The sequence below is a fragment of the Polypterus senegalus genome, chromosome 8 (assembly GCF_016835505.1).
Source record: "Polypterus senegalus isolate Bchr_013 chromosome 8, ASM1683550v1, whole genome shotgun sequence".
Classification (NCBI taxonomy): Eukaryota; Metazoa; Chordata; class Cladistia; order Polypteriformes; family Polypteridae; genus Polypterus; species Polypterus senegalus.
In genome coordinates, this window is record NC_053161.1 from 164995547 (window position 1) to 165015705 (window position 20159).

General features: G+C 41.2%; 1 protein-coding gene across 2 annotated transcripts in view; it reads right to left on the bottom strand.

Moving 5' to 3' along the window:
- Positions 1-5616: 5616 nt before the first annotated feature.
- Positions 5617-20159, bottom strand: part of LOC120533272 (gastrula zinc finger protein XlCGF57.1-like) — a 42613-nt gene continuing 28070 nt past the window's right edge. For both annotated transcript variants that reach the window (XM_039760082.1, XM_039760081.1), the window contains 2 exons: positions 17854-18291; positions 5617-7824 (listed from right to left, as the gene is read on the bottom strand). In XM_039760082.1, coding sequence (XP_039616016.1) covers positions 6545-7824; positions 17854-18250 — 1677 coding nt within the window. In that variant the 5' untranslated portion in view covers positions 18251-18291 and the 3' untranslated portion in view covers positions 5617-6544. The remainder of the gene's footprint in view (positions 7825-17853; positions 18292-20159) is intronic.

Here is a 20159-nt window from a genome sequence, read left to right on the forward strand (position 1 = left end):
ACAGATCCTCAGAAAGAAACAGCAAGCCCTAACTCTCTTCCTTTCCCGGCTCCAGTAACTCCTTTTGATGACATCACTTCTGCCTCATTTCTAAATGTCCCTCCTCTTCCTGTCCCACAGCTATAAACACCCACTGCCTTTACTGTGTTGTGAGTCCTGTTGTGACTCAGTCTAGGCAGGCTCTCGGCAGAGTATCACACAACGTTCAAATTCTCAACCATGACCATACAATACAGTGGGTACGGAAAGTATTCAGACCCCCTTCAATTTTTCACTCTTTGTTATATTGTAGCCATTTGCTAAAATCATTTAAATTATTTTTTTTCCTCATTAATGTACACCCCATATTGACAGACAAAAAAAATAATTTTTGAAATTGTTGCAGATTTATTAAAAAAGAAAAACTGAAATATCACCTGGTCCTAAGTATTCAGACCCTTTGCTGTGACACTCATATATTTAACTCCGGTGCTTTCCATTTCTTCTGCTCATCCTTCAGATCACCTTCATTTGAGTCCAGCTGTGTTTGATTATACTGATTGGACTTGATTAGGAAAGCCACACACCTGTCTATATAAGACCTTACAGCTCACAATGCATGTCAGAGCAAATGAGAATCATGAGGTCAAAGGAACTGCCTGAAGAGCTCAGAGACAGAATTGTGGCAAGGCACAGATCTGGCCAAGGTTACAAAACAATTTCTGCTGCACTTAAGGTTCCCAAGAGCACAGTGGCCTCCATAATCCATAAATGGAAGACGTTTGGGATGACCAGAACCCTTCCTAGAGCTGGCCATCCGGCCAAGCTGAGCTACCGGGGGAGAAGAGCCTTGGTGAGAGAGGTAAAGAAGAACCCAAAGATCACTTTGGTTGAGCTCCAGAGATGCAGTCAGGAGATGGGAGAAAGTTGTAGAAAGTCAACCATCACTGCAGCCCTCCACCAGTCAAGGCTTTATGGCAGAGTGGCCTGTCGGACACATGACAGCCCGCATGGAGTTTGCTAAAAGACACCTGAAGGACTCTGAGATGGTCAGAAATAAGATTCTCTGTTCTGATGAGACCAAGATAGAACTTTTTGGCCTTAATTCTAAGCGGTATGTGTGGAGACAACCAGGCACTGCTCATCACTTGTCCAATACAGTCCCCACAGTGAAGCATGGCGGTGGCAGCATCAGACTGTGGGGGTGTTTTTCAACTGCAGGGACAGGACGACTGGTTGCAATCGAGGGAAAGATGACTGCAGCCAAGTACAGGGATATCCTGGACAAAAACCTTCTCCAGAGTGCTAAGGACCTCAGACTGGGCCGAAGGTTTACCTTCCAACAAGACAATGACCCTAAGCACACAGCTAAAATAACGAAGGAGTGGCTTCACAACAACTCTGTGACTGTTCTTGAATGGCCCAGCCAGAGCCCTGACTTAAACCCAATTGAGCATCTCTGGAGAGACCTAAAAATGGCTGTCCACCAACGTTTACCATCCAACCTGACAGAACTGGAGAGGATCTGCAAGGAGGAATGGCAGAGGATCCCCAAATCCAGGTGTGAAAAACTTGTTGCATCTTTCCCAAGAAGACTCATGGCTGTATTAGCTCAAAAGGGGGCTTCTACTAAATACTGAGCAAAGTGTCTGAATACATAGGACCATGTGATATTTCAGTTTTTCTTTTTTAATAAATCTGCAACAATTTCAAAAATTCTTTTTTTTCTCTGTCAATATGGGGGTGCTGTGTGTACATTAATGAGGGAAAAATTAAATTTAAATGATTTTAGCAAATGGCTGCAATATAACAAAGAGTGAAAAATTGAAGGGGGTCTGAATACTTTCCGTACCCACTGTATATGGGGTGCATCCCCAACTCTTTTTCTGTGCTCTGTCTCTCTTTTACAATGTATAAACATAAGATTGTATGTTTCATAGAGAGCTTATTAGAGAAATGTAAAGAAACTAACAAGATATGTAAGCCTTCAACAGAAAAAATCTTACACAGGAACTTTTCTTTCGGGTCATCAGTGTTTCTCTTATCCTTCTGTGTGAATTGTTTTTACATTGAATTTTTACTAAAGTCACACTTGTAAGCCTTTTTAGTTGTCTATTAATTTATTCACTAAATGATGCATATATACCTATTATTTTAATTGTTTATTTGACCATGTTGGAAATGTGTGCAGATCTGTTTTATTTAATATTTTTTATTAGTGCTGATTAAAGATTATTTTAGCTGCACATTATGAAATGATTATAAGTTACTGTAATATCAGAGTTAACATCAACTTACCATCATTTGAAAAGCTTTATGTTATGAACACTTATAAAGCTATCTGTAACCTCAGCAGCTAAGAGCTGTTTAACTAGCACACATTTCAAAGTGAAACCCCACAGGCCAAGTAGCTTTCTTAGCGTATCAAGTCACATCAAGTTGGGGAGAATGCACTGGTACAGTGCGCTGTCGCACCCACTACACGACGAAACAACTCGGGTTTGCAACCCCCCCAGGCAGACCCACCCTCCGGAAATGACCTTCTACCTGCCGCAGTCAGGTGTTACATGGGCGACCCCTTGGCCTGATCTGGCCACTCAGGTCCCCAACAATGAGGATCTTACGAGCTGGATCATCCTCAGGGAATCACGCCACATGGCCGTAGTGCCATAACTGACGCTCCCTCACAATGCAGGTAATGTGCCTCATTCGGGACTTCATGAGCAACCGCTCATTCGACACAAAGTCAAACCAATGGTACCCAAGGATTTTTACAGTACCAAAGGAGTCCAGTCTTCATCTCAGGTCACTGGATAGCGTCCATGTCTCACAATCATATAGCAAGACAGGAAGCACCAGGACTCTAAAGACTTGGACCATCGTCCTTTTCCATAGCTATCGGGAGTGCCACACACCCCTTTCCAGCGACCTCATGAACCCCCATGTTCTCCCCATCCATCTACTAACTTCATAGGAAGAGTCACCAGAGATGTGAATGTCACTGCCAAGGTAAGTAAACCTCTCGACAAGGTCGCCAATCTCTCCGCAGACAGACACACTGCTGATGGCCGTGGCCAAGAGGTCATTAAAGGCCTGGATCTTGATTTTTATCCAGGACACTCGCAAGCCCAGACACTCAGACTCCTTGCTCCCCGATCAGAGCCTCCATTGAAGATCTTAGCATTGTCAGCAAAGTCAAGATCCGTAAATCTTTCATCAACAACAGATGCATGTGTGTTAGTGTGTGTTACATGAATAACATTTCACACGTGACCTCGGAGGCTAAGCACCATTCCTTACTGTGTGCGTCAGAATAAAACTTCAGAGAGTAGGCAGCTTAACTTACTGTACTGTATGTTACAAAGCCTAAATATTAAAAGAATACTCACCAATTATGAATATTCAGACTATGAACCACAGGCATGTGCCCTCAGGAGAAAAAAAAGGGTTGTATGTTTATAGCATTAATGCTTTTGATAGCAGAGTCAATGATCCAACGTGGTCTGCAGTAATTAACAATTTATTAACAAACTCAAAATGATATACAGGAAGAGAAATAACAGAATTACAAATGTATAGTGGATAATAGCTAACAACACAGGTTTCTCCTCTGGGAGATTGTCCTAGAATCTTCCAAGTTGACTATTTGGTTCTGGCTCTTTATATTTAGTTGCAAAGCCAGAGGGCAAATGATTTGCTCAATATGGACCACCAACTGACAATTACACCCTTGCAGATCAGTAATCATCAGATGGAATGAGGCGAGACTCCTCGACTCCCAGGAATATGAAGCTGACATAACAGACACGGTTTTGCGTGCCTGCAAACAACAAAGCAAGTATGATGTGTAGCCAGCCAGTTCTTGTTTCCACAAAAGACCAAACGTTGACTTACTTTGCGCGAGGCAGAGTTGGCTTTCTTGAGTGTCTTGCAGGGGACGGTTGTTTAATAGTCTTGAAAGACGCTTTATTCTTGAGCTTGATTAAACATTTTTCGTGCCTTTAGTAAACACACGGCAAATGTGACCAGTGAACCAGAAAGATGGTCCAGAGAATGAAGTGATTGAAAGGCACTTTCAGTGGATTTAAAGAATTCTATTATCGCGAAAATGTCCTTCTACATGGAACTTGTGCAGCTGATCCTGCAAGCTTCATATCAGTGTCTGGCCCAAAGTTTACTTATTTGTGACTGAATCGACTCTAAAATGCAAAACTGCAGTCCTTTCATTTACAGTGGTCTTCAGTTGTCCACTCCTCTGTGGTGGTTTACCTGGAGGTGGCAACATTTGTCATCGCATCACTCTTTGATGTGTAGACAAGCAAGGTAACCACTGATGCAATTCTTAGGACAGACGTCTGCACTCCGTCCATATGCCGGGTTGATTAATAAAATGCTCTTCTGTCAACACTCACTCCAGTGTCCTACAATGTCTGTGAAAACTACTTGCCATATTCATTACAGTAATACAGCTTCTCCAGGGGATTACATTCTCCACAATAGTTTAGTTTGCCTACTTTTCTGGGGAGGAGTCCCAATGTCTGCTTGTTCTTCTGAAATGATTCCTGCACTACTACTATTGGTATTCTCTTAGGTTTGCTGCCAGGTCTTGGTCCAGTACTTGCATTGTCCACACGTATCCACATGGGGCTGGACATTTTATTTCCTTGATAATGCCTGTTCATCCCAGCAGTGGCACAATCTCAGAGGTTTTATTCCATATCTGGCTCATGTCAGATTGTATTTCTTACCTGCTGCGTGAATGCTTTTGTGGTTCTGAAGACTACTCTTGTGAATGAATTGTTTCCCACATTCAAACAATATGACTTTTCTCCTGTTTCCATTATTATCATGGCATCCTCTATGTACTGTCATTTTTTTTTTATTCTTTTAGGTTCACTCCTAGGGTTCTCTGCAAAAACCTGAACTATTCCTAACAGAGCCTCCTTTAAGAGTGCGTAGGGTGTAACTGATGTCTAAATGGGCTAAAATGCTCTTTTTTAACAAGCCCTGTGGATCCAAAGAACACTGGGTTAATTTCATTTTTTTTATTTCACATCTGGGAACACATTCCTGATTGTATTTTCTTTTATTTTGTTATTTTAAGGCATAGAGATGTATTTTTGTGACTGAAACCACGATTATCCAGGCATTATCTGAATGTTTCTCCTTGACTGAGGAATCAGGTTTACTGGCTATGAATTTTCTAAAAGTTAGGACTGGTATACTGTACTGTTTCCACCAGTTTGTTGCAAAACCTACATTGGTTACTTTTTCCATTTCTCTCATAGCATGTTGCCAATAAGCTTGTGTCGGAGATGGCTGGGGTGGCGACCAGGCCGGGACGCCCAGGAAGACTGGAAGAGGGCTTACGCTCACCTCAGACCACATGGGGGCGACCACCCTGTAGGGTGAAGCTCTACCCTGTAGGGGCCCGTGGTCACCACCAGAGGGCACCCCTGTGCCTAGACAGCCCTGGACTTCAGCACTTCCGCCACACCCAGAAGTGCTGGGGGGGAAGAGGATCAGGGACACCCAGAGTGCTTCTGGGTACACAGCTGGTGCAGGTTACTGAAGGACACCTGGAGCACATCCAGGTGGCTATAAAAGGGGCCGCCTCCCTCCATATGATGGCTCGAGTCGGGTGAGGAGAAGGACAGAGCTTGGTGGAAAGAAATGAGGCAGTATTGTGTTGTGGCCAGGACTTTTGGGGACTTTTGTGGTTTGCGTGCACTTGTAAATAATGGACTTTGTAAATAAACGTGTGTTAGGTGACATTAACGTGTCCGCCTGTCTGTGTCCAGGCCGGCTTCCACACTTGTAATCCACAATCTTAAGTGACCATTAGAAAGCATGCATTTCTGCACCTCTTTTCTCCTCTCCTGAGCAATTCATGTGTGTCAGGTTGTGGTCTACATTAGCTTATGGTATGAGATCTGTGTATTTCCTACTGCATATGTGGTCTCTCAAGTTGTTTTTCTCCTCTGTTGGTCCACCATGTTACTATCTTCTTTATGCTCTTTTTACAAAGTTGTTTCACCTCGCTCTGTGCAAACATTCAGTTTTGTGGATTTCTTAACCAAGCTTTTTGATGTAGATTGATCTTGGCTTTCCAGTTTAGGCTGTAATATTTTAAAACTGTGGCAATCCTGTGAGCTGAAAAGGAATACTGGCACTCCTATGATTGAAGATCTGCATGTGTAATCTGTTTCTATTGGCATATTCCGCTGTCTGCCCTGGGAGCATAAAGCCTTGGCATGCATTGCTTTTGTATATTATTTGGTTGGCATGAAGCAACTTTGTCTTTACATTCTGACTGTTGAGGTCTTTCTGTGGCCAGTTGATGATCACAAAACTGTATGAAATCACCTGTTTTACTAGATGATTAACTGCTTGTGTTTGTTCCTCACTGTCAAGGCGTTTCTAAGGATCATTTAAATCCTTTGGTGTATTCACTGCTTCAGTCTTTGCTCTTTATGGTTTATGTCTGCAGCCTAGTCAATGCCTGAGTCTTTCTTAAGTCTCCTCTTGGTCAAGTTCACTTATTGGATAATCTTGGTGTGTTTGTCTAATCCAAACACTTCTCTCTTGTGTGAATTCTTTTGTGGCACACAAGATTGTTTCTACGTAAAAACTGTTTACCACATTCAGAACAGCAATATGGCTTCTCTCCTGTGTGCATGTTTTGGTGGTGCTGAAGTTGGCTTCTATCTGAGTACTGTTTACCACATTTAGAACAGGAATATGTTTTCTCTTCTGTGTGAATTCTTTGGTGGCACTGAAGGTGACTTCTCTGTGAAAACTTTTTGTCACATTCAGAGCAGCAATAGGGCTTCTCTCCTGAGTGAGTTTTAATGTGTCTCAGAAGAGTAATGCTGTGCGAGAATTGTTTACCACATTCAGAACAGCAATACGGCTTCTCACCTGTGTGAATTCTCTTGTGGCACTCAAGATTGTTTCTGCGTAAAAACTGTTTGCCACATTCAGAACAGCAAAATGGTTTCTCTCCTGAATGAGTTTTAATGTGCATCAGAAGAATATTATTGTAAGAAAATTGTTTACTACATTCAGAACAGCAATACGGCTTATCTCCTGTGTGGATTTTTTTGTGGTGTTGAAGTTGGCTTATATCTGAGTACTTTTTACTACATTCAGAACAGCAATATGGCTTCTCTCCTGTGTGAATTTTTTGGTGGCGCTGAAGATAACTTCTCTGTGAAAATTGTTTGCCACATTCAGAGCAGCAAAATGGTTTCTCTCCTGAGTGAGTTTTAATGTGTCTCAGAAGAGTAATACTGTGCGAGAATTGTTTACCACATTCAGAACAGGAATATGGCTTCTCACCTGTGTGAATTCTTTGGTGGCACTGAAGATGGCTTCCCTGTGAAAATTTCTTGCCACATTCAGAACAGCAATACGGCCTCTCTCCTGTGTGAGTCTTAATGTGTTTCTGAAGGTAACTCCTGAGAGAGAATCGTTTACCACATTCAGAACAGGGATATGGCTTCTCCCCTGTGTGAATTCTTTTGTGGCATTGAAGATGGCTTCTCTGTGAAAATGTTTTGTCACATTCAGAACAGCAATACAGCCTCTCTCCTGTGTGAGTTTTAATGTGTGTCTTAAGATTACTACAGCAAGAGAACCATTTACCACATTCAGAACAGGAATATGGCTTCTCTCCTGTGTGAATTCTTCTGTGGTTCTGAAGTTTGCTTTTCCGTAAAAACTTTTTGCCATATTCAGAACAGGAATATGACTTCTCCTCTGTGTGAATTCTTTGGTGGCTCTGAAGATTAAGTCTTTTTGAAAACTGTTTGCCACATTCAGAACAGCAGTGAAGTTTGATTCCTGTATGAAGTTTAAAAGAAAAATATAAATGCATAGTTTTTGACACAATGCTTTAATACTGACATTATCTTACAACACTAAATAAATGTTGGATTAATTTATGAACAAACTTTGACAAGGATAAGCAATTGTAAGACTGTCTTACATGGACAGAGATTCATCTTATTTTTTTACGTTTGTATTGCAACTACTAATCACATGATCACAATCCGAGGTAATTTTTAATAGTAAAATAAATAACATGAGCTAGGCAGAATCAACAACATTACTGTTGACATTTTTTTTACACTATATTTCAGAATGGCATCATGATTTTGTCATAATATTCTTAAAATGATATGAAATTAAATATTTAATTATCTGTGGTAAAAAGTGATAATCTTCCCTTATCATTACACTGGGGAGATTTGTGTTTAAAATAGAGTGCCATGCTAAGCATGTGAAATGCACTTTTATTAAACAGAGAGTGTCTTGTTATTTCTACACAATTACTTCTGAGCCACTTGACTTTTTGATTTGTAAAAAGGGAAAGAGGATAACAAAGCAAAAAAAAAAATAATTCAGTATACAAAGAAAACAGAGTAAAACGTAAAAGAAAAAAACATGCAGGTCACAGAAAAACTCCAGAGACCCACATGTCACTTGACTGATCATTTGAAACAGCAAAGTGGACACTTGTGGCCAAAATGCAAAACATACTTATGGCTCATACTAACATTTTTTTTTTTTGCAAATGGATTTAAAAATGTATTTAATTTCTTTGGCTAAAACAAGGGCCTCCAGAAGGACAGCATCATTTTGCAAGAGTTTTGTTAATTGAATAGAACAGAAAAACACATCACATACTGGTGGGGTTCAGCAGAGTAGAAAGTTCAGAAAAAAAACCAAAATAACATTATTTTGTTTTCTTAATTTGCAAGAGTTACTTAGTGGTACTACCTCTATATCTAGGTTAGCACTATATTTTTACTCGACTTTGGACATGGAGGCTAACGAGTCATATCTGCACAATCTAAGAGCTAACAATTTGCTGTGTTTAGCATCGGGTGAGACACCAACGAGTACACATGAAATGAATTTTCAAATGTGTACGGTGTTTAAGAAGGTAATTTACATTCTCTCTGATTATTATGATTTTGAGCTTGTGTACTGAATCAGAAATATGCATGTGTATTTTCAAGATGTTTCTCAAGATCATCAATATTCCAGCCTGATAAGTGAGAAAATATGGTGGCCAATGGCCAAGTTTCAAATAAAACTCTTTAATAGCTATCCAAACACAAGGTGGATCCTAAAAAGACTTGTTGTTTAGCATTATAAAATTCCTTAAGTTTGTCAGAGGTTTGTTTAATAAACTCCGCATGAAAAAGTCAATGAAGTGAGAGAAAAGCTGAAGCTTAATGCACCGGTAGTCAGACAAGGAGGACAAGAATAGAAATGCATCAATCAAGTTTAGATTATAATAAATCCGGCAAGTCCTGGTGAAGAGGGAGGAATACGCTGATTAATCAGGGAAGGTGATTCAAAAAAAGAAAGGATGCATAGTGTGTTATTATGTGGAGATGTATAGGCTGAAACACAAGCCAGTTTCCTTCAACTAATCTCCATCAATGTATAACAAAATCTGCTTTGTGAAACACCTCCAGAACCTTCAGATGCAGAATATAGTGAACCAGGACCAAACCACACTTTTCACTAATGGTAGAGGAGAATGTAGCTACACAGTAGCATCTCAAGGCAGCTCAATGTATGACTTTAGCCAAAGAAACAATTCTTGAAAACCGGCTATAACAACCTAGGTGAAAGATAATGCATCAGCAACATTAGAATGCTTGCAAGCAGAAAAGAGCAACCTTACAATCCAAACAAGACACTGAGATTAGGCAGGAGAGAGGAAAAAAAAATGAGAGCAACAAAGGAGAAATGTACAGTAAATGAACCCCATAGCCCCAGCAGCAATTGTGCATAATGTAGAAAGTAGCTCCAGAATCCCACCCCAAACCATAAACATGAAAAAAACTTAAACCGAGTTCAGGAAAAAAGCAACAGATTATGCTTATGAGTGTGCTAACATGGAGAGAGCCCAGTTAACAATCATGAAGTGAGCTGGATGAAGTGGTGGATAGTGTACCAAAGGGACAGAGAGTGGGATTGGAGCAGATTTCAATGGACATTTTGGTGACGGGAACAGAGGGGATGAGGAGGTGATGGGTAGGTATGGTGTCAGAGGGAGGAATGAAGAAGGTCAGGCGATAGTGGAGTTTGTGAAAAAGATGGACATGGCTGTGGTGAGTACGTATATTAAGAAAAGGGAGGGACACAGGGTGACGTACAAGAGTGGAGGAAGATGCACACAGGTAGATTACATCCTATGCAGAACAGTCCATCTGAAGGAGATTGAAGACTGCAAAGTGGTGGCAGGGGAGAGTGTAGTAAAGCAGCCTAGGATGGTGGTCTGTAGGATGACGTTGGAGATCAAGAAGAGGAAGAGAGTGAGGGCAGAGCCAAGGATCAAATGGTAGATGTTGAAAAAGAAAGACTGCAAGGTTGAGTTTAGAGAAAAGGTGAGACAGGCACTGGGTGGTAGTGAAGAGTTACCAGACAGCTGGGAAATTACAGCAGATGTAGTAAGGGTGACAGCAAGAAGGGTGCTTGGCATGACATCTGGAAAGAGGAAGGAGGAAAAGGAAACCTGGTGGTGGTAATGGGGAAGTACAGGACAGTATACAGAGGAAAAGGATGGCAAAGAAGAAGTGGGATTATCAGAGAGATGCAGAAAGTACACAAGAGTACAAGGAGATAAGGCATAAGGTGAAAAGGGGGATGGCGAAGGCTAAAGAAAAGGCATGTGGAAGGTTGGAAAGTAAGGAGGGAGAAAAGGACCAGTGGGCTAGACAGAACAACCAAGCCGAGAAAGATGTGCAGCAGGTTAGGGTAATAAAGGATAAAGATGGAAACATACTGACAAGGGAAGATAGTGTGCTGAGCAGATGGAAAGAGTACTTTGAGAGGCTGATGAATAAAGAGAAGAGAGTGACAGAGGTAAAGATCCTAAGATTTGCACTAAGTGTGACGAGAATAGACAGGATTAGAAATGAGGACATCAGAAGGTCAGCTCAGGTTGGACGATTGGGAGACAATGTCAGAGAGGCGAGATTGCATTGGTTTGGACATGTGCAGAGGAGAAATGCTGGGTATATTGGGAAAAAGATGTTAAAGGTAGAGCTGCCAGGCAAGAGGAAAAGAGAAAGATCTAAGAGAAGGTTTATGGATGTTTATGGAAGAAAGTGAAAGGGAAATACCAAAAGACTAGCTTGAGTCAGAACGGTAAGTCAAACTGATAACAGAGCAAATAATTCTTGAAATGAGAAATCAGAAACAAAACAAAATCCATTTTAAAAAGCACAAACATTGGCTTGGGTATATAAAATTGCAGAAAAATCTTAATACCATCACCAATATGATATCGTAATAATCACGTGCCCTAAGGAATGCTGAGTAACACCACTATGGACACTGTACAATCAAAGGCAATAAATTGATCATAAGAAAACAAAGATGGTATTGAAGCAAAAGCATTTTTTTAATCTTGGATATAATTTTCCATAGCTTTTCTTTTTTTTTTTCTTTTTTAGATGTGGACGCTAGGGGTCGCTGTTGCCCCGTTGAACCCATTAGACAGACATCACAGACACACGTGTAAAAACACCAAGAAGATTTTATTAATATTTTCTTCAATAATAGTGCCCAAAGCACCGCACTCTCCACAATTCTCAATAATAAACAATAATAATAACAATAATCCAATCCTCCACTCCCAGCAGCTCCGTCACACACCCTCCCAACTCCGGCTCGGTCTGCTGGGGTTTCCCATAGTCCTTTTATACTTCATGACCCGGAAGTATTTCTTCTCCAGGTCAACATCACATCTTCCTTCATTCACTGTCCCAGAAGTACTGCGGGCTTCCGTCCTCGTGACCCCAAAGTACTACCGGGTTGACGTCATCATAATATCCCTCTGATTCTTGGTGAGCTCCCCGTGGCGGCACCCACGGCACCAAACAGGGCCGAGGATACGGACACCATGTCCCATGCTGCCCTGCGGGAATCTGAGGAGCCATTTTCATCCGGGGAGCTGCCATCTATCGTTCCGAGGGATGTAGTGCCCTGAAAAGGCTGTTTTCTTCCTTGGAGGGACGTCCTGACCGGACTGAAATGCCGGCCATTCACCACATAGTCTTTACATATATTTTCCCTTTCAGGAAGGGAGCACCTGAAAGTAGTTCAATGGAACACTCATACTTGAAATACTGGTGCAGTGTTTGGGTTAAATCTTTACTAAACACAACTTGATACTGATGACAATCAATAGATAACAAAGTGATATTCAAAAACACCAAGACTTCTTAAGGGGGATATGTAAATGACAATCCAAACTCCACCTTTCAATGTCTTTCACCTTCCATCAGCTGAAATACAGTGCTAGCCGAGCAACCTCAACATTTACCATTAAGTGACAGCCAAGTAAAAGCTGGAGAAATCCAAACTTAAACAATACCCAAAAGCAAAGCACAAAATGTCCTGCTATATGATGAGAAAGGGAGAGTGAAGTGCTGAGGGAACAAAAAGTCTTTACTTTTCCCTCAGGTGACTGCAGGACTGCAGCCCTTTTAAAACAGAACAATCCACACAAGAACAGGCCATTCAGACAAACAAACCTCGCCCGGTCCTATCCACTTAATTTTTCTGAAATAACATCACGTCAAGTTTTCAAAGTCCACAAAGTCCTACTGTCCACCACACTACTCGGTCACTTATTCCATGTGTCTGCGGTTCTCTGTGTAAAGAACAATTTCCTAATGTTTGTGCAGAATTTACATTTAACAAGTTTCCAACTGTGTTCTTCTACACATTACAACGCAAACAGGCTAGACTCAAGACTGTTAGCTAAAGATGCACAGAGATGGGCACTCAGTTGGATTAAGTAGCTCTGCGAATGTGTTGCTTAAAATCTTCAATTGAATTTAAATCACTTTACAGATGCAAGAAAAAGCTTGTGAACTCTTTGTAATCTCCTGAATTTCTGCCCGAATTCCTCCTGAGAATGTGGGCTGATCTTCAAGTATGCTACAATAACAGAGAAACACCATCAACCTGAACTCATAACACACAAACAACTGGACTGTCAATGTTGAAAACATCATTAAACATTTATGGCGCGTTTCCACTGCATAGTACGGCACGACACGGTTCAGTTCAGCTCACTTTTGGGGGGTTTTCCACTGGGAACAGTACCTGGTACCTGGTCCTTTTTTTAGTACCACCTCAGCCGAGGTTCCAAGCGTGCCGAACCGTTACCAAAACGTGACATGTAAACTCTGCTGGTCACTGATTGGCCGGAGAAAATTGTCATTACTGCGTCACTGAACTTGCGACACGAGACACAACAGACCCGCTAGATTTTTAGCACAGCCAGCGAAGGTTCAGATGCACCATTTTGTTTTAACCAAAAATGGCTGTTTCGTGGTCTATTGAGGTAGTACAGACGTTCCTCTCATTGGTAGCCGAGGAGCGGATCCAGCGAGAACTGGATGGGGCGACGCGGAATGAAAAAGTTTTTCAGGAGGTCGCCATCGGACTTACAAACAGTTAAAAACATCCACATGCCGAGAATGAAGAACACCATTCCGTCGATATGCTCCATTGTTGTGTGTTTGTTTGTGGCGTGTTTACGATGATGTCATGGCAGTAGAGGTGGCGCAACTATAACGACACGTGAATAATCCTGCCCACTCTAAAACGGTACTAAACTGCAGTCAAAACGCAAACCGAGCCGAACTGAGCCGAACCAAGGTGAGCTGTACTGAACCGTGCTGTGCCGTACTATGCAGTGGAAAAGCGCCATTATAGTCCTGTCTAGTCAGGTGTTCAACCAATGAGATGAGACTGGAGGTGTGGATTGGAGGCAAGAAAACTTGACAGGAGAACAAACGTGTATTTAGAGCAATTCTGACCCAAGCATACATAGTATTTCAGAGAAACTGGGAAATGAAGAAACCCTTGATCAAGCAGTAAAATGAAGCCACACCAGCTTAATGACGACTCGCAAGCATAATAATTCACTTCACCGAGCCGTTCTTAGAAGGTGCATTGAAGTGACAAACGTTACACCTCAAAAATGATGACTGTGATGTACAGACTGTATTTTACTTCCCTTTAAGAGTGCCAATGATACGCATTTGCATTAAACAAATTCTGTTTTGTCATTGCTTTATATCGGTTAGGTATTTTGTCACTTCTCAGGAAACTAGCAGACACCTCAAAAAGTATCTCGGCTAACCTTCACTCCATTAGGCCTGCTGTGCTGGAAGTCATTAACTTACTGGTGATGCACTACATTTCAGATGGTGTGGGTGTACACACATCAAACATGACATGTTTTTGCTAACATACAAAGGCAATTTGCAGCAGTGTCCAGCTCTCCCACCTCAATCGGAGCACTTTACTGCACTCATATTCGAAAAGGGCACCTAGCAAGATTGAAGCTGCTTTTGTTAACTGCAAGCAGTGACTTTCCATTAATAAACAAGTCATCCAAGATGCGGCTGACAAATGCTGTGTCTCTGTGCCTTGCACAACCTGTCATTGATTTATTTTGAGGCAAAGTAGCTTTGACAGATGTGATGGTGCTGCATGTGGTGAACTGCTTGTTGGTGAAGTAACTTGCTGAACCCTCAGTGTCTGATATGGCCTGAACTGTTCATAGCGACCGCAATCATGTTATTATATACAATTTATTTTTGTACAGCCCAAAGTCACACAAGAAGTGTCGCAATGGGCTGCTTCTTGACAGCCCCCCAGCCTTGACTGTCTAAGAAGACAAGGAACAACTCCCAAAAAAAAAACCCATTAGGGAAAAAAATGGAAGAAACCTCGGGAAAGGCAGTTCAAAGAGAGACCCCTTTCCAGGTAGGTTGGGCATGCAGTGGGTGTCAAAAAGAAGGGGGTCAATACAATACAATACACAGAACAGAACAAATCCTCAATACAGTATAAAAATAAAAATTTATATGTGCCAAGTGATAGTGGCTACCTTGCCCTACACCTCTCGTGAACCCAAAAGCACAGAGGACAGGAGCTATAATACAAAGTTAAGCCAGCTATTCTTGAATGCTGGTGATGGGGTCTCGACAAGTCAGGAGTGACAGGCTGTTCTATCAGAGAAAGAAGGATCCAGAATGCATATGTAGGAGATGGACTGGTATGCTCAATATGTGAGTGTTTCAGGGTGGTGATTCAATGAGTGATCACGCATGCATGCTTACAAAGTGATTGTGATTTATAAAAAGTCAATTCTGTAGAAATTGGTGTATGCCAGGTTTTAAAATTTTGATTTTATTTTGGTGTACACATTTTCCTGTTTATTTTGGCATGCACATACAGTGGTGTGAAAAACGATTTGCCCCCTTCCTGATTTCTTATTCTTTGGCATGTTTGTCACACAAAATGTTTCTGATCATCAAACACATTTAACCATTAGTCAAATATAACACAAGTAAACACAAAATGCAGTTTTTAAATGATGTTTTTTATTATTTAGGGAGAAAAAAATCCAAACCTACATGGCCCTGTGTGAAAAAGTAATTGCCCCCTTGTTCAAAAATAACCTAACTGTGGTGTATCACACCTGAGTTCAATTTCCGTAGCCACCCCAGGCCTGATTACTGCCACACCTGTTTCAATCAAGAAATCACTTAAATAGGAGCTGCCTGACACAGAGAAGTAGACCAAAAGCACCTCAAAAGCTAGACATCATGCCAAGATCCAAAGAAATTCAGGAACAAATGAGAACAGAAGTAATTGAGATCTATCAGTCTAGTAAAGGTCATAAAGCCATTTCTAAAGCTTTGGGACTCCAGTGAACCACAGTGAGAGCCATTATCCACAAATGGCAAAAACATGGAACAGTGGTGAACCTTCCCAGGAGTGGCCGGCCGACCAAAATTACCCCAAGAGCGCAGAGACGACTCATCCGAGAGGTCACAAAAGACCCCAGGACAACGTCTAAAGAACTGCAGGCCTCACTTGCCTCAATTAAGGTCAGTGTTCACGACTCCACCATAAGAAAGAGACTGGGCAAAACGGCCTGCACGGCAGATTTCCAAGACGCAAGCCACTGTTAAGCAAAAAGAACATTAGGGCTCGTCTCAATTTTGCTAAGAAACATCTCAATGATTGCCAAGAATTTTGGGAAAATACCTTGTGGACAGATGAGACAAAAGTTGAACTTTTTGGAAGGCAAATGTCCCGTTACATCTGGCATAATAGGAACACAGCATTTCAGAAAAAGAACATCATACCAACAGTAAAATATGGTGGTGGTAGTGTGATGGTCTGGGGTTGTTTTGCTGCTTCAGGACCTGGAAGGCTTGCTGTGATAGATGGAACCATGAATTCTACTGTCTACTAAAAAATCCTGAAGGAGAATGTCCGGCCATCTGTTCGTCAACTCAAGCTGAAGCGATCTTGGGTGCTACAACAGGACAATGACCCAAAACACACCAGCAAATCCACCTCTGCATGGCTGAAGAAAAACAAAATGAAGACTTTGGAGTGGCCTAGTCAAAGTCCTGACCTGAATCCAATTGAGATGCTATGGCATGACCTTAAAAAGGCGGTTCATGCTAGAAAACCCTCAAATAAAGCTGAATTACAACAATTCTGCAAAGATGAGTGGGCCAAAATTCCTCCAGAGCTGTAAAGACTCATTGCAAGTTATCGCAAACGCTTGATTGCAGTTATTGCTGCTAAGGGTGGCCCAACCAGTTATTAGGTTCAGGGGGCAATTACTTTTTCACACAGGGCCATGTAGGTTTGGATTTTTTTTCCCTAAATAATAAAAACCATCATTTAAAAACTGCATTTTGTGTTTACTTGTGTTATATTAATTGTTACATTATTGACTAATGGTTAAATGTGTTTGATGATCAGAAACATTTTGTGTGACAAACATGCAAAAGAATAAGAAATCAGGAAGGGGGCAAATAGTTTTTCACACCACTGTATGTTCTTGCTAAATTCCATGCAAATGTTTATAAATGTAGCCCCTAGTCTGGTGTGTGGGTCTTTTGAAGTCCTGTCACCCAAGTTTCACCATGTGTGTGTCCCCATTTCACAGCGGCTTGGAGGTAAAAGAGCACTGCACATGAATGCCATCACCTCATGATAGAATCATAGTTTGGGACAGTTTTGTTTCTGCACAGCCAGGAGAGAATGCCATCATCAATGTAACTCTGAATTAAAAATTGTTATAAAGAAATATGAAAGAAGAATTTCAGGATAGTGAAAACATAATAGAAGTTATGTGATGAAACAAGACAATAAGCTGAAACAATGGAAGAAATCTATAACAGAAGAAAACTGGTGTTCCGGATTGGCCAATCAGAATCCAGAGCTTAAGATTTGTTGTCTTTACCTGAAGTCAGCTGATCATTCAAGGAATCCCAGAGACATTGAGGAACTGAAAAGAAGGAATGGACTAAAAATGAAGTCTGAGCAGCAGCTGCAGTATATGTTTGGTGGAGGTCATGGGAGCTAAAGCAGGATCAACAAGTTAGTGAAGACAGGGGGTCACAAACTGGACTGTTCAGGTTTAAACAATGTAGTCAGGAATGATGAGAAGTCTAATTGTTTCTTATTTAAAATGTGTCCGTTTTTGGTGACTTCATTTAAGATCAGACCACACTGTTATGAGGAATTATGGCAGAAATAAAGGGGAATTCCAAAGGGTTCACAAACATTTTCTAACAACTGTATGATTGTTTAACTCTTTTACTAAAGACAGGTTTAGAGAGTTTGCATAATGTTACAAACTATAATGAAAGAACGGAAAATTCCTAAACTTATAAAAATGTAGTGAAATTGTGTGTATAATATTGTTTGAACATTTGTCTAAGAAAGCACAAGACAGCAGTTTCAGGCCCATAACCCTGACCCTAAGACGTACACTCATTTTCATTTTCCACTTACTTGTTTTAGATGACGTTTTAGGTGGTGGCTGATCTTCCTGAATTATTGGAGATGAAAGTTCTTCAGTCATCTTTGTGTCAGACTGTAATGATTCATGTTTTAAATTGATAGAAGACGCCGGAGATGAAGAGTGTCTGCTATGAGAAGAGACCAGCCCGGTCACTGCTCGATCTTGATGTTCATAATGAAGGTCATCTTCCTTGACACTCTCAGTGCTGACACACTTCTCTTCATCCTCCTCTTTAATACTCACTGACCCCAGTTCACAGTCCTCTTCCTTAATGTCCAGACTCTCCTGTTTAGGGTGGACGCTCTCCCAGTCCTCCTCCTTAACATTTACGGTCCTCTCCACCATGATATTCATGTCAGCCTCACACGTCTCCTCTTTCACATCCATCTAAATGTTGCAGTAAATGACAGATTTCTCTCTCTCTCTCTCTGTGTGGAAAGAACAGGATTCAATTCCATTAAAACTGTGTCATTCAGAACTAAAGACATTTGATTTTTATAACATCCTGTTAGTTAAAGCTGATGTCAACTCAGACAGCTCATAGCAAGCTGACAATATTATACAAGTAAGCCCTTCAGGATTATGTTAAGAATTGAAAAAGAATTTCCGATAGAGGAAGTCGACATCTGCCGTCTTAATCACCTGGTAGATCTGATGGGCCTCTCTTGTAGTGATGCTACCAGCCCAGCACACCACAGCATCATAGAACATGTGGAGGATGTCACTGGTGTGTATGTTTGTGTGAAGTACACATGTAAACACAATGATATGGTATGGTGTTGGACAACGAGCACATTGAATGAACGTGTACTGTATGAATGCAGATAAGAAAGAGCAAAATAAAATGTAGCAACAGTGAACCAGTTGAACAGTGGAGGTGTGACAGTGACACATGTCATCCTATCACTGGACTGTTCTGTCATTTAAAAAGCTTTGGTGCTACGTGTGCATTGAATTTGTTACGGGGTGAACTTCAGAAGTGTGAGTTTCTGATATAACACTTGTGTCGCCGGAGCTCCTTACTGAGTGATGTTGTGCTGCTCTGTTTGTTAATTAGTCAGTTTGGTCGCAGGAGGACACACAGGAGAAATCTGGAGCTGAAGTGCCATTTGTGATGACAATCTTTATTAAAGTGTGCTTGTCAGGAGGTGACCACCTTACTAGGCCAAAGACACCACGTGTAGTGACCACAACCGGCAGACCAGGTGAATATTTACACTGGTTGTGGTTTTTAAATGGATTTTATAGTCTTGGTTTTACTTTGTATTAGTGGAGGAGTCTGACAGATTAGGATTAAAGATGGTGCCATTATCTTTTTGGCCAATATCAGAATGGTACAACTTAGCCCTGCTTGATATTTCATCCACAGGATGTTTATCACATACGGAAGGGTTTTTCTTTTTCACACTTAGCCGTGGTTTTCTTATGTTTTAAATTATTGAAAATTGGGGTGGCATTTAGAGTTTTGTTTCAATCAGCACTATTTTCTTGTTCATGTTTATTATATGATCTTTGGTTTGGGGTGGGAGTCTGCAGGATTATTTACTGGTGGATTTTTGTGTGCTCTTTAATTTGTAACTCACATCACAACACATTTTCATATTTTCCTTTTGGCGTTTCTATCGACTTATCTTTATTAACAATGTGTACTTTTGACACCAAGTTTGATTCACCTTGTACTTTGTTTGACTTGTGAACCCACCCATAACAATGCTAATCAGATGGTTTAGGCTTTATTATGAAATTTTAAACCTTTTCTTAGCAATAAAAAGAGAGCCTGTGATAACAGTCCATGTTTTAATCTGGTCATCCCCAGGCCCTGAACTAAGTTGGTATGAGGTAGTGCAGTCCTAATAAAATTAGACTACATTTAATACAGAAGGAGATAGATAGATAGATAGATAGATAGATAGATAGATAGATAGATAGATAGATAGATAGATAGATAGATAGATAGATAGATAGAGCGATCGATCCGCGCCCAGGTTTATGACGTCTGGGGCAAAGTGGGCATATGGCCGAGCTGCTTACAGTCAAAACCTTTATTAAAGCTCGCCCAGCAAGTCCGCAAACAGGAGGTAACCTCCATAGATAACCTCGTAGAATTAGTGGAGCTTCATTGGGCGGTTTTCAAATCTGAAGGGTCCGAACGGCCCCCTCGCCTAACCCGACAGGTTCGTGTGCCTTTTTCTGAGCCTACCCGATCTACTAAAGTTTCTGCTCGTAGAAAAGAAAAACCGAGCTATCCCCCGCGCTGTTTCAAGTGTGGAGGGGTAGGTCATTTATTTACTGCATG